Here is a 15,549-nt window from a genome sequence, read left to right as displayed (position 1 = left end):
TTTTTTTTTTAATTATTATTATTATTATTATTATTATTATTATTATTATTATTATTATTATTTTTGATGTTTGTCAATCGATTGGAATGTCTTTCAAAAATGAAGAATTTGTTCCGGTAATCTGAGCGAAAAATGTTTGAGTACCGTACGTTTTCAGGCTCGTTAATCAATTTGCCAATTTCATCCGCACCACAGACTGAAAGAAAATCAAGCCGGAGGATTTGAAAAGCAAGAAGGTTGAATTGTACCAACCACTGAGGGTTTTCGGTGTAAGAAGACTAATTGGAGAAGGTAACGAAAACCCTTGAAGACAGATGGCTCGACGAGAGGAAGGAGGAGGATGGAAGAAGTTCCTGTGGGATTCCGAGTTGCAGACGTGCATGGGTCGTACGGCGAGCAGCTGGTGTATGTTTTGTCCTTGCTTGTTTTGCATAGTGATCCTGTCATTGAGAGCATACACAACCTCGCTCTTTCGTTGCTCTAACGGCCAATTCAAATCTCCCTCTCTCTATCTGTCTGCCCCTCTTCTTTGTAATGTTGCTGTTTATTCATAACTCGCGTGTATTTCTGCATATGTTTGGGGAGGATACTCGAGATGGGACATTATTTATTTAACAATAGCTGCAATTCGAAGAGATTAAGTATTCAGCTTGAGAAGGGTAGTATAATGCTGCCAGCTTTGTCTATTTGTCTATACTGTACATAAATGTTTTAAGGATGTGAGGACTTGAAACTCCTGTGTTACAATCGACTCCCTCCCTCTTCAGTTAAGATCCTCGGGTTCTATGTCCTGTTCTACATCTTCCTTGGTGGATTCTTCATGGCTACTATGAAGGTGTTTCTTCTGACGGTGAATATGGAGCTACCAAAGTGGACGGACAGGGTTCTACCTCCAGGCATGCCTTGACTATCCCTTCCACACCGTTGGTTACATTCGTTACTGTTTCCTTAGATGCATTATAATCTTTAAATGTCAACCTCAAGTGCCTTGCAAGCTTTTCAAAAAATGTCTTTTCTCTTCAATGCCACGAGTGTAATTAAAATGTCTAAAATAGATGATTACAGCCCATTGCCCAACCACCGCCACCCTTACCCCATAGCAGTTCTTGGCTGGTCTGATTATTTTCGCACACAGTTAACGAGCATGTCTGGAGATGGCAATTACAGGTTATTTGAAAATAGCTACCCGGTCACGTGATTGGTCAGTGTGTGAAGCATCTCCTTGTAGCACCAAGGAGAGTAATTAAAAAAAAATTGTCCCATGACTTTTTTGCTCCGATACCAAAATAGTTTGTGCCTCCATACCCCCAGATGATTAATAAATGTGTCGAGGCTCCAGATGAACTGATGGCACCCGAGATATAAGCCCCCCCCCCCACCCGGTCGGGCTGATACCAGTTTGAGGCTAAAAGACGTTTTTGAGCTTTTGGATAGAAACGATGAATTTATCCGAAGGTGAAGCTGAGACGGGAACAGAAACAGTCGCTTTATTTTGAAGGGCTCATGATGGACCTCTGGTAGCTTGTACATGCTGCTGCGTTTGAGTAGTAATTGCTGAAATCTCTATATTCGTTCTTCCTGACTTCTTTGTTCTTTGTTCCTTTCACACTTCTTTATACTTTCACATTTCTCTTTATTCACTCTAATTCTTGCTTTTTCCTCTTTCATCTCTTTTCCTCTCTATTCCTTAAAAAAATTGTTATTTTATTTTAAATCTATTTATCTAAGGGGAAGTGAATCTTTGCAGAGTTTTCTGCAAGTCTCGCTTGGCTGCGCCTGGATGGGTTTGAGGGTAGTGGATTGCGGCTGAAACCCGAATCCTATCCAGGTTCCTCCTGATAACGCCATCTTTCCTCTTTACTTCTTGGTCTTCCATTTCATTGTCACCCTTCCTATGGTAGTTCGCATATACCCTCAACTTGTGGTTAAGAAAATGTTTTTTTTTTTGTTTTTTTTTCCCCGCTGATGCAAACTGTTTGCAAGTCGAGTGTTCCATTGTGTTGGATCGCACCTCTTTATGCAGTGTCAATGGTGGACAAACAAATTGGCAATGTGTGTTTGGAATGCATTTGTGAACCGAAGCTCACATGACATCGGAACAATGTTGAGGGTCAAATTAAATTGCCCGTAATTTTGGAAACCCATCGCCAAGCGAGTCGAGCATGTCTGGAAGTTTGTGCTCCGAACTGGTCCAATAAGTACGTGATGCACACTGCAACTCGTTAGAACACTGCACGCAAGGTTAACGGAGGGCAAACTGGGGTTGGAATATGCAAATGAACACGTTCTACAGCTTGAATCGTGTTTACTAATCTCACCACAAATTCTCCTCTTGACCACCGTCAATCATAACAGAGCCACAGCTGCTATTATGCATATCTTTGGTTAACTGTCAACATGTAGTAATTGCTTAAATGTTGACCTGGGCACCAACCCGGAATCTACCACCTGCAATGTGATGAGTCCCAAAGGGTGAAACAGGTGTTCTATGGTAATGTGACCATGTACAATTCTTATTTTTTTGGCTTCCAGGTGGTATGCAAAAGAGGCTTATGATGTATCGTTGAGCACTCCGTATTACATACAAGAGAAAAGCATTCCATATGTCCTCTACACTGTGTTCCCTTATGGGATATTGTTACTCTGTTTGAGATATTCTTCCTTGCGGTTGTCCATCCAGTTTAGGAACCTTCGTTCGGCTCTTCCATGTGCAGAGTCCCATTTCTACCTGGTTACATTGTAATGGCATTGTCGGTGTTTTGCCAAAATATCATGCTAGATCTGGTCTGAAATGGTGATCCTTTACAACTGTTCATCACATGACAATAACGCTTTGTCAGGGCTGGACTCCGACAAAGTTGTGCATTTAAAGGGCTACCACCATAACTTTTTTGTTTTTTTTTGGTCATTTGTTTCTTGCCACCATCTTTGAACCAGTGAGGTGCTGCCTTGCACGTAAAAAAAAAAAATGGGTCTATCCCAGCCTAATGCCATGCCATTGGAATTGGACAAGCTTCAATGTTTGTATTGAGAGAAAAGCCTCAACATAGTGTTGGAATCTAAAATGCCTGTCTGTCTACTCCCCACTTGCTCTATATGCATATTTACCTGCAGGACTATCGCTCCGCCCACGGTTTGGAAAGTCTGACCTGACCTTTCACCCTGAAAAGAGTGACACGTGGGAAGGATTTACAGAGAGCATGAAGGCTTATCTGGAACAGTACAACACCTTTGAGAAACCCATGCAAGAATATGCTGACTGTGGAGGTGAGGAAAATAGTATCTTCCCTGTTACCAAATTCTCAACATCTCTTCCTCTCTCTTCCCTCTCTCCACATGACTGTTGCAAATGTAAAATTGACCAAGATGGATATATACTGCTGGTCAATAGTTTTAGAACACCCCCATTTTTCTAGTTTTTACTGAAATTTAAGCAGTTTAATGTTTCAATGTACTCTGAAATTATAGCAGATAAAAAAGAAATCATGGAATCGTTTTGTTGAACAAAATTTGATCTCAATTTTTGACTCTTCAAAGTAGCCTCCTTTTGCAGATATAACAGCCGAACATACTCGTGGCATTCTTTCTACAATGGAAATCAAATATTGTTCGGAAAGTTCTTCCCAACACTGTTGCGGAAGTTCCCACAAATGTGTTGCACTTGTAGGTTGCTTTGCTTTCACCCTTCTGTCCAGTTCATCCCAAACCAGATCGATGGGGTTTAAGTCTGGAGACTGTGCTGGCCATTCCATGATTTGAAGCCTACCGTCTTGTTCTTTTCTTCTGAGGTAGTTCTGACAAAGCCTGGAGGTATGTTTTTGGTTGTTATCTTACTGTAGGATGAACCCCTGCCCAATTAGGTGTAGACCAGAGGGTATTGCATGGTGCTGCAAAATGCTGTGGTCGCCCTTTTAATTCAGGGTGCTAGTCACTCTGTGCAAGTCGCCGACTCTGGATCCAGCAAAAGCGCCCCAGATCATCACGCTTTCTTCTCCATGTTTGACAGTTGGTGTCACACACTGAGGAACCATCATCCTTTCACCTATTCAATGGCATACAAAAACCCTGAACCGCAGATGAACCGAAGATTTCAAATTTTGATTCATTGGTCCATAAGACTTTCTTCCAGTTTTCAGTAGTCCACTGGCAGTGCTTCATGGCCCAGGCAAGCCTCTTTTTCTTATTTTGCCATCTGAGCAATGGCTTTCTTACTGCCACTCAACCTGTCAAACCTGCAGCTCGAAGTCTTCTCTTCACAGTTGAAACTGAGACTTCCTTACTTTGACCAGTGCTGAGCTGCGCTTGAAGCTGCTGTCCTGTGAGCCACCGATCACGCAAGCTGTTAACTGAGAAACTTGTCTTCTGATTGTGTTGTGGCTTTGGGTCTGTCAGACCTATTCCTGTCAGAGTTTTCTCCAGTTTTCAAGTGCCTTTTCATGGTGTAGGAAACTGTACTCACTGACACCTTGGCTTCCTTTGCAATTTCTCGAAAGGAAAGACCTACACCTTTTAAGGGTTCTAATGGACTGTCTTCCTTTGTTAATTGTCTTTTTCTCACCATTATGATAGCAATATATGACTTCCTGCAGTGCACTATTGTTTCAGAGTGTGGAGCAAAACAGTCTGTTCCAACACTACTTTTATACAGACAGAGGGTTTGTAACTAATCAACAAAAGTTGGGACACCTGTCAGAATTGTTTGCATCAACTTTCAAGGCTTAATTTACTTCCATTGCTGCAGAACAGCTTCAGTTGCTAACCCATTACTTGTTCCCTGAAAAGAGCCTTTTTTAACAACTCTGAAATGTACATTATTTTTCAGTTTTTGGTAACCTAAACTTTTTGTTTTAACCTCTGGCAGTTTACCGCTTAGCTTTGTACCATTTCATGTTATTCACTGGACTTGAACTGCTTAAATTTCATGAAAAACTGAAAAATGGGGGTGTTCTAAAACCAGTTGTATGTCGTTTTGACCAGTAGTGTATGACCACCAAACCAAAAGAAGGTTTCACTCGTTGGCTTGGCCTGTGGTTACAAAGAACCAGCAGTGTTAAAATAAACGAGCAGCTATTTCTCCCAGCGTTCAATAAGCTGATTGTTTTCAAAAAAATGGCATCGTGTATCTTGTGGTGAAATGTTCAGTGTGTTTTTGCACATGGCAACAGTCCTTTATTGGATTGGCCTGGTGTGTTGCCATGTTTTAAAATGCCGTTTCACTATGTTTGTGGACGATAAGATCTTGGACACGAGCACACCTTGGTTCAGGAAGGATGGTACAACTCCCCATACTGTGAACGTGTCCTTGACCTTCATTAAATGTTTTTGAAGATCGATTTGTTTCTCTCGGCTTTCCAAATAGGTACCGATGTGGAACGATATGATGGCCCACCCTCTACCGTCTACCCAGACTTGATTCCATACAATTGGTTTATTTTGGGATATTTTGAAGTCTAGTCTTGTGGTCTCGTGTCGCAGAGTAGGGCATATTCTTCCGTCAGCTTGAGAAAATGTGTGAAAGCAAATTGTCATGGTGGACATGTTCTTTATAACAAATTAATCTCTAAAGGATGTATTCACATTTGATTAATGCATTGTGGCTTTGCACACGTTATAACTTTTAAATGGTAATGGTAAACATGTGAACATTGTCTACATGGTAAATACTAGAAGTGTTTGTTGTCGTTAACCTGGATTTTGTATACAAAATCTGCATCGTAAGCACAAAGCGGGTTGACTTTGCCCTTGTGTTTGAGTATCTCACCTTGGGTCAGGTCGGGCATCATCTCCATCCAGGTTGGCTGGAATGGCTCTCATGGGTCTCCAAGCCGTTTAAAAGCACCTCGCCCACTATAATCGCAAGTTATCATGGGTAATGACAAATGAGATCGCTGAGAAATTATAGATTAAATTTTTTATTATTATTTTTTAATGCTGAAATTGTATTTCTCTTCAACAAAGCACTTTCCATAAAACGCATACTCACAAGGTGATTTTATTGCCATCAATATCCCACCAACACCCCTCATCTCATTTTGATAGCAACATCATGGAAGCAACTTGGGGTACAAGTCCTTGCTTGAACTGATGGAATTCCCAGGTGCTTTTCCCTGACCAAATGTTCACCAGAGGCTTTATCTCTTATGCAAATGGAGGAATTCCAAGGGGTTTACTTCACCAAATTCAGGTCCTAACTGGATTTAGATGGTGATCGCCACAAGGTAGAAATTTGACTGGTGGCAACAATTTCCACAAACCTCCAAAATTAGAAAATTTCACTGAAAACAAAACTTGTATACACCGTCTGCTTCTTAATTTGTAGATATCAGTCATTCGCATGTACCACAAACACTCCAAGTCATCTCCCACCCACCCAGCTTTTCATCAAACTCGTTGGTTAAAGTTTAAACCCACAATTTTGTTTTGCTTAACTATATTATGCTTTGTCGTTTTAATATATATCTGTCTCTGCATTGGCCTACAACCCTGAAAACCCCTCACCAGTGCTGCCCAAACCCCCACGGCTTCCACAAGGAGGAAAATACCCCACTCCGTGCCGCTTTTACCGTGAATGGTTGGGTCCTTGTTCTGGAACTTATGACCTCAATTTTGGCTATGATGTGGGAAAACCCTGTCTGATCATCAGGTTGAACAGGGCGATGGACTTCGTACCGCAGGTGAGTTGGTCAAATTTTTGCCTATTCATAGCAAGGGCAGAATATCTATTGAAAATAAAATTGTGATTTGAGTAACAAGATGAGATCTTCAGAGCACAACCAAAGACCACCACCCAAAAGAAGCAGTGTTGGTCACATGGTTTGCAATGACTTTCAAACTTGAAACTATCTATTTGATGCATACACAAGGATAATATATATCATGTATGATCTGTGTTGCTAGTATACATACCACTTGTATATACCCCTTGCACCAACTTTCCTGCCTCTCCCCCCCCCCAACTCCTTTCCCCCTCATTCCCATTTCTTCCAATAGTCCAGCAGATAAGCGAAAAACGTTACCAGTAACTACCAAAATATCCAAGATGGCTGCCAAGGATTGCCTTGAATTACTTAATTTTATTATTATTATTATTATTTTTTTTCTATAACGATTGATAGAATTGTCCAATTTGATCTTGGGGTCTATTTGCTTTTTACTTATGCAGAAATTGATTTTGCAACTTGTGCACGTCCAATAAATTATTTCATTACTTGTGGTTAAGGCCCGGTCACACCTTGACGTTTTAGCCAGCGATGGCAACGTGTTAAAATTTATGTAAAACGCTGGCTTACGTTGAACTTTTGATGTTTTTTTTTTAAAGATTTGGACGTATTCATAGCGACTTGGTCCTATGTATAACGCATTGGTAACTACACAGAACGTTTCGTTGTTATAGATTACTTATACCAACGAATGCTGAACCTGTTGTCGGCCTACACAACCGATGCCCAACGATAGTCTAACTCAGGCATAGCGCGTTGCACGCATCGCCGACGATGTCGTGACGTAGCCTATTAAAAGGCTGACGCACAACGATTCAAATCATAACTGCCGTAGAAATGGAAGGGTCAAAATCGCGGTCACACCTTGGCGATCTTGCCAGCGTATGCCGACATAACAAAAAGTGTGTCTAAAACGTTGGGGGCACGTCGAATACGGTATGGGTAAGTTTGGTATGCGCGAGTAGAACGCTAAATACGCTATCATAAGTCGTAGTAAGTAGAGTACGTCAAATTTTGAACATGTTCAAAATTTTACGACGTACTCGGCGTATGACACACGTTCCGCATGCGATGGGGATAAGTTTTACACACGATATGCGGACGCTTACACACGTCCACAAACGCTACTCATAAGTCGAAACACGTCGCGGTAATGTCTTTTTTACGCGAAACTTATTTCTAACTTATGTTTGACGTGCTTTGAACCAATTCTTTACGTAGTCCCAACACACATCGACGTATGTAGACGTATTCCAATGACGTCTTCCGGTCGACAAAAAAAAAAAAAAATTAACCTGTTTCTAGCTTACAACTGCCATATAAAGACGTGTTCCTAGCGGTTTTGGGAATTGGTATATAAAAATGGTGTTCATAAAAGGGGAACCCAACAGTGTTTTCGAGTTCCTTTTTGAGTCGATGTCCATGTCAGCAGTATTAGTATTAGTAGTAGTTTGTTCATGTTGGCAGTAGTAGGTGGGTGTGAGGGGGAGGGTGTGGGTTATGATGGATCGTCCTTGCGTCCGCGTGTCCACGGGTAGGTTCATAGGCTGCCACTCAACGATTTAAATGGCTGCATCTCCACTATTGAAAGTAGACGCTTGCGCTCAACAATTGGATTTTTTTTACACTCAACGACTTTTAAACGGTACCACTCAGCTAGTTTCATTGTTTACAATGAACGATTTAAATTGCTGTCACTCGCCTTTGTTTTTTTTTTTTTTTTTTGTTTTTTTGTTTTTTTTTTGTTTTTTTTGACGCTGGGGTTTGGAAATTTGAAGCGTTTCTTCTGAACGTGTTAAAACGCTCAAACTCGACTATTTTAAATAGACGCTGCCGATGGACAATTGGAATCATAGCCAAGCTAGACATCGAAGTGTGAACATCCTCGTCATGCCGAAGAAAAGTTTGAAGAATGCTGCAAATAAGTGTCCTGGCCGTGGCCGTGGATGCTGAGGCAAGGACGATCCATTATACCGACGTCTTTCAGCCTATGAGTAACTTAAAAGTAACATCTGTCGACGTGTGGCAACGATCGCGTAACGTGCCAACAACAGGTTAATCATAGGTTAGAAATAAGTTTCGGGTACGCTAAACATTACCTCGGCGTGTCTCAACTTATGATTAACTTACAAGTAGCATGTGTTGACGTCTGTCAACGATCGCAGACCGTGCATACAACTTGTGGCCAGCGTAGCGGAACGTGTGAGTCATACGCCGGCATACGTCGTGAAATTTCAAGCATGAAAAAAATTTGAGGACAACCGAAAAGTACAACGTTTAAAGCCAACGTACTACGACGTATGCCAGCGTGCTCTTAATGTTATCAAAACTTACCCATAACGTATTCAACGTGTGCCAGCGTTTTAGAAAAAAAAATTCAAAAATCGGCATACGTTGGCTAAAACGTCAAGGTGTGACAGGGCCTTGAGTTTGATATTTGTTTTTATTACGTTTGCATTCTATTAAACAATGGTTTGGTTGTAGTCGTAGTAGTGGTAGATGTACTTTTGCTTCAGCAGTCAAGCCACAACTCTCGGATGGACAATTGGCACTAGTCCTCACTGATTACCCGGCTCTCGTCGACAGCTCCAAGAAGTTGCTCATGCACGGAAACTGCCACATTCCAGTAAACTAGTTTGGCTTGCAGGCTAAATTGGGTGGAGGAATGTTGTAGCTCCAACATTGTCAGCAATATGTGGATACGTGTCGATTATCAGTCACCAGAACTGGAGCTACATTCAGGATGACGATGCTACGAAGTGGTGAATGGCAATGCACTACCAGGGCACACTGGTGACATCGCTGTTATGCAACTTGGCATGGAGTTCAGTGGTGGCTTAATCAACAAATATTAGTAATTTCATGTCCCAAATGTTGGACTTTTGTTGTCCAGATGGTGTACAGGCTGGGTGTAGGGTAATTGCATGAACACTGTTGAATCCCAAAACCAGAAAGTATACAGTTTGTGGCAAAAGGACAAATCATTGGCCTAAAACTGTTCACCATGACACCAGCTTCACAGCTTTTGTAAAATGGCAAAACCGTCTGTTCCCAGGAACTCGGATGTTACCAAACCGTTGATGTGTTATAAGGAACTCTCAAAATGTGGATGCAAGACAATCATGGAAGGTGCAAATGCTATTGGTTTGGTCTCCTCTACCCAGCACTATGTAGTTGTACATGTTGAGATGAATTTTGTACAATAATCAGACATAAAGCAGGTTTTGGAAAGGAGAATTGCTGAATCGGTCTTGGTACACTCTATAGTCGTGACATTTCACAAGATGGACACTTTGGTTATACCATAGTTGTATGTATGTTGAAAATAAATATTTCTCTTGAGTTCATTGCTTTTAAGCTGAATCGAAATTTTACTTTAGACATGATTGAAGCAAACCTTATTTGTAATTTTAATTATAATCCAGATTGATTCTGCAGTGGCAGTCATACTTGCATGACAGTACAAATGTTTCTTTAGAAGTTGCATAATTTCCATCGAAGGCACCGGAAATAGTAAATTTATATATACAGTCATGCGCCGCTTAACGACGTTCCGGGCAACGACGGATCGCATATACGACGGGTCTGCCAGCTCTGGGGAAAAAAAAAAAAAAAAATGTTGCTGAAAAATTCCTATCGCCGAGCGATGTCGACGTAGCGCTCCCAGTCATATAAAATAGCACGTACAATTATGTACGCTGTACAGTACATAATACTTCATAATGATAATAAACGAAAGTGTGGCCCTGTTATAATGCGATCGTTGAGGTCCATAAAATGTCATCGCGAAAAAACAGGATCGTGCTAAATTGGGATTCAAGGAAATCGGCTTTCAAACTGAACCAATGTTTCCACGTTAACCTTCGAGCAAGTAAATTACCTTTGAATTGAAGAATTCCGTGAATAATTCGTTGTTACAGTCGAAATTAAAACACAAATTTCTTTTTGGTGAAGCTTTTCATGTTGTTAAAACAATCGCACTGTTCTGAAAATATATATCACAATTGACAGGAGCTCGTTTCTTCATTTATAAATTATAACATCAATGCAATGATTACGTATTTATAAAATCCAAACGCTAATTATTCATCTTTCTGTAATCGATGCGAGAGGAGATTGTGAGCTCCTGCTAACAACACCGATGGCCGTCATGAACAGCACAAAGATAAAACTAACGTGTCCCGTTTATCTTGGATGTGTGTTCCAATTGCCGACAGTATTCAGTACAGTAACATGCTGTACAGGTTTGTATCCGAGGAGCAATAGGCTACACTATATAGCCTAGGTGTGTAGTTTTGTGTAAGTAGGATGTTCGAAAACGAAAAAAAAATAATGTTCGCACAACGACGATGTCGCTTTGCGACGAGTTTCTCAGAACGTAACCCCGTCGTTAAGTGGCGCATGACTGTACATGTATATTGTTGTAGATTTCTGCCCTTTCAGTGTGCGGACGACCGCCTTAGCCCAATTGCGGCCGCGCGCCCACCGAACGAGCAATCCAGTCGTAGCTTCCAGATCAATGCCGAAACCCAGCTACGGGTGTTGTTAACCACACCATAGATCAGCCAACTCTTCTGTCCACGTGCTACAGGGTTGATCGCCGAATTATCGATGTACCTAATTATTTGCGCAGACAGAAATGCCGGGGATCTACACCTCAACGGAGCCTGCACGAAAACGAGCCGCTTTAAGCAGCTCGTTCCGTTTGCCGAGCGGTTATATATCGCCAAGCCCCGTCGGACCAGATGTACATTTTATCGGCTAAAACAGCCAGCTAACATTCTGAACGCTCCATGGCAGCCAATGTAAGGAAGGGACGCAACGAGCAGGTGACATTTAATAATGGGGAACATTTATTTGAACACAGGCAATGCAATGAATGGGGGGGGTGGGGAAAAAGACACAAGCAAAAACCTACAGCGGAGTTCTATTATGAAATGTAAAGCAAATACAACACAGGCACTTAACAGTTTCCTACTTATTAGACGGGCCCACGGACACTTGTGTACACACACACACACACACACACACACACACACACACACACACACACACACACACACACACACACACACACACACACACACACACACACACACACACACACACACACACACACACACACACACACACACACACACACCGAAATGGTGGCTGATGCCTTTAAGGATTTCAACTCTGAGGGACAGATGAGCTGAAACCGAGAACCTATCTCGAACCTCCACCTCGTGTGGTCTTCAAGCTGTTCGGACCCGGGCTCCAGCGAGAGCGAGCTGGATCCAATCGCCATGAGCCGCGATCCTTCCCAAGCTCCAGCAAATCCTCTCGCGCTTCCGAACACATGCTGGTGAGACGAGGTGCCGATCCTTCCCATTGATGCTTCGCTTCCTCGAAGAACCACCTCCGAGGAGTCACACCAAGCGGAGAACAAAGACAAAAGAGCTCCACGAACGAAGAAGAGCCAGCCGAAGCGGACGACGAAGTAGAGCAACAGGCTCGAATCAGCTCAAGCACCCTTGAACCAGGCCGACACTCCTCGACCACCAGACCGAAGAAGAACCACAACAACCCGACCAGCTCTTCCGATGAACAACCACCGACCAGCTCGAGCCGAGCAACCAGCTCAACTCTCTTCCGATGAACAAAAAACGAACCGAGCCAAGCAGAACCCGAAGGCCTGCTGAAAAGCCAAGCCGAAGCAAAAAGCCTCCCCCGAGTTGAGCAGAACCCGAAGGCCTACTGCAAAGCCTTCAAAAAAGCCTCTTCCCAAACCCGAGCCAAGCAGAAGCAAGAAGCTTACTGAACCAGCCTAAAAACCCGAACCAACTGGAGGATCTCTTCCTTATCCTCCTCCGCTCCCGGCATGACTCTTTCCCCCGTGCCCATACAACCGTGGGTGGAAGGGAGTTGCTTAAGTCATGAATCACAGGACGGGAGGGCTGTTCTTCCTCGTCCCAGAAGAGGGGGAGGGCCGGCTTCCTTTGTGTTGTGATCGCTCCCTAACTATTAAATTAAATCACAGCGCATTTAATCTATTTCTGCCCTTTAAACAATGGAAGGTGAGCTATCTGGGGAACATGCACTTATCGACATAACTGAGCTAAAGGAACCTGTATGTTGAGTGCGATCAAATTCCAAATTCGTAACAATATATATATATATATATATATATATATATATATATATATATATATATATATATATATATATATATATATATATATATATATATATATATATATATATACGCACCATATAGTCAGAATTTTGAAAGGTGCACAATTGATAATATAAATTTATGCCATGATCAATGAAGTCGAACAAGTCTAAAATGTGGAAAAACGTAATTCAGTCATTGGCAACCATCTTCAATTTTTGGTGGCTAACTTCCCCCCCCCCCTTCCTAAAAGTGACCCAAGAGCAATGTGTATGTAAAACTTGGTACTTTTAGCAACAAACTATTGTTTAAATGGTATCTGCTGGGCTTCAACCCTCACCAAAGTGTCTGGTCTGTCATCTATCCTCTGGTTCTGACAGCATGACCTTTCATGAAAATACTTTCCCTTTTTTTTTTTTTCTTTCTCTGAACCTCCTTTCCCTCCTTTCACCTATATCATCCTCTTTTTAAATTATTTATTTTAAATACACACTCACTTTTCTTGCTTTTCTCCATTTTAATTTTTCCCAGTCCTTGTGCAAATAATTTTATAAAACCTCCCAGTGAAACCACACCTGAGGCTTCCACAGTGATTACAGACCAATATCCTCATGAATCAAGTGGTCATTGCTATGTGCTTAAGCCATTAGTGGGAATTTTGGATTTGAAGGCGACGGGTCCAAATGTAAATCTTTCACCACCTGCAATGTGGGATTGCTGATAAGAGTAAAAATGCAGAGACAAGATGATCACCTTTTGAAAGATTCCATTTACAATGAGGCCTGCTAGGATTGCAGTTTAATTTGGATCTGACGATGCTGGAGATGAGGTACAATCAGGGTTTGCAAAGAATGGGGGCAGCACTCCCAGCCAAGATATCGAGACACCTCAGAGATAGAAATAGGGAGTGAGAATGCTCGTAAAGATGACTAATAGTTTCCTCAGATCAAATACAATTACAATTTTGAAATGTCACTGCATTGTTATACTTGGGATTGTTTGAATGTTGTTGTGAAAATCTTTTTCCCTTTAGGCACCAACCAATGACACTGGAGAAAGTTTCCATCCAAATTTACTGCCAGTCAAGTGTCATGCAAAGGTATATTTTCACATTCTTTACATTGTCCTTTAATATACATATATACAAAGCTGTTGGTCCACAATGATGTATGGCATCAGACTCCAATGTTTTTAATATTTATTTTCTGCTTTCAACTCTTCTTGATATTAGATTACCCCCCCTTCTTTTCTTAGCATACGCAGGATGAACACCTCATCGGCCAAGTTGAGTACTACGGATTCTCTTCGGACCCTCTTCCACACTCTGCCCCACCTACTCCCGCTCCGACCACGACCAATGCACCGATCATGACACCAGCTCCCGCTGCACAATCCCAAGCAGGCATCCCGCTTCAGTATTTCCCCTGGTACCCTGGGAAGTCTCCCAAACGCCTGACTCCTCTCATTGCCGTGCACTTCCTAAATTTGACCCGTGGTCAAGAACTCAAGGTGGAGTGCACGGTTACAGCAGCTAACATCAAGTTGAGTACTCGTGATAAAAACCAGGGCAAACTGAATGTCAAGTTTTTTATTGAAGACTATGTGATCTGAACGTTCTCACTTCCATTTGTTTAATCTCTCGTTTTTATTTTCTATTTATTGTTGAATCTTTATTTGCTCATCGACATTTTGTTTTCTTCCCTCTGCTAATTTCCAGATACTTTCTCCAACTTCCTCGTGCTCTTTAAAACGTTCCTCAATATTTCTCACAAAATTCTTTCCAACAGTTTTGTTTTCTAACCTTCCCTTTTCCACTTGGTTGAGATTTTTCCTGACGCTAGCTCCAGTTTATCAAGATGCTCGTTATTTACGACACCTGGTAAAGGAGTAACAAGCTTCTTCATGGCCATGTTGATCGCATTCCTATATCTGCATAGTTGTTGATCAAATGAAGGTGATTTAGAGAGACAGAGATGCGGGAGGAAAGATACGGAGAATATTCCCCTTTAGCTGTGTCTGTGATGTTATTAATATTAATGTACATCAATTATTCTAAGAATGTATGTCAACAGCAGTAGTGCGTTAGATACTTGTCAATTGCATAATGTATGTTGATATAACGTGTTGTTACTTTTCATTATACAATGTGTGGAGCTGTGCAGCATCTGATCCATCAATGGCATTATTATTTAGCAGATACCTGTCTCCAACCTTATTGGTGAAGTCTCCCCACTTGATTTTGCGTGATTCTTTTAGCCTGGGTTGACTGCAAAGTGGAGGTTTTACCATTGTGAGAATGCTCTTTCGTCTTGTGCATGTGGGTGTGTGTCGGTATTGCGGCTTGTCACCAGTAAAATATATTTTTGTTCACCATATTGGGCACTGCAACGGTCTGTACATGGCGTTGTTCATTGCTGGTGAGGTTTTGATGCAGAATAAACAAAAGTATCATGGTGAGGTCTGATATTGGTTTATTTCAAGATTAGTATTTACGCTAGCATGAAGAGGAAATCACTCCCTCTCACCTCTCTCAAAAATTCCCCCCTCACCTTTCTCCCACCTTTCATCCCCCTCACTCATCCTTCTCAAAGTTGCCCCCCCCTCTCATCCACCAAGCTGCCTCCCTCCACTGCCCTCTCACCTCAATCTCTTCACTACACCTCCTCAAATCCT

The 15,549-nt window shown here is 41.9% G+C and overlaps 1 protein-coding gene across 3 annotated transcripts in view; it reads left to right on the top strand.

Annotated features, from left to right (window-relative positions):
- Positions 1-15,329, top strand: part of LOC147016442 (sodium/potassium-transporting ATPase subunit beta-1-like) — a 36,272-nt gene extending 20,943 nt beyond the window's left edge. For all 3 annotated transcript variants that reach the window (XM_085845106.1, XM_085845104.1, XM_085845105.1), the window contains 6 exons: positions 196-405; positions 768-890; positions 3,109-3,267; positions 6,502-6,674; positions 13,910-13,975; positions 14,131-15,329. In XM_085845106.1, coding sequence (XP_085701232.1) covers positions 315-405; positions 768-890; positions 3,109-3,267; positions 6,502-6,674; positions 13,910-13,975; positions 14,131-14,487 — 969 coding nt within the window. In that variant the 5' untranslated portion in view covers positions 196-314 and the 3' untranslated portion in view covers positions 14,488-15,329. The remainder of the gene's footprint in view (positions 1-195; positions 406-767; positions 891-3,108; positions 3,268-6,501; positions 6,675-13,909; positions 13,976-14,130) is intronic.
- Positions 15,330-15,549: the final 220 nt, after the last annotated feature.

This window comes from Eptatretus burgeri, chromosome 11 (genome assembly GCF_056783735.1).
Source record: "Eptatretus burgeri isolate ZD-2024b chromosome 11, Ebu_testis_v1, whole genome shotgun sequence".
NCBI classification, from domain to species: domain Eukaryota; kingdom Metazoa; phylum Chordata; class Myxini; order Myxiniformes; family Myxinidae; genus Eptatretus; species Eptatretus burgeri.
Note: the sequence above shows the minus strand (reverse complement) of the source record. Positions and strands in the feature narration are given on the sequence as shown.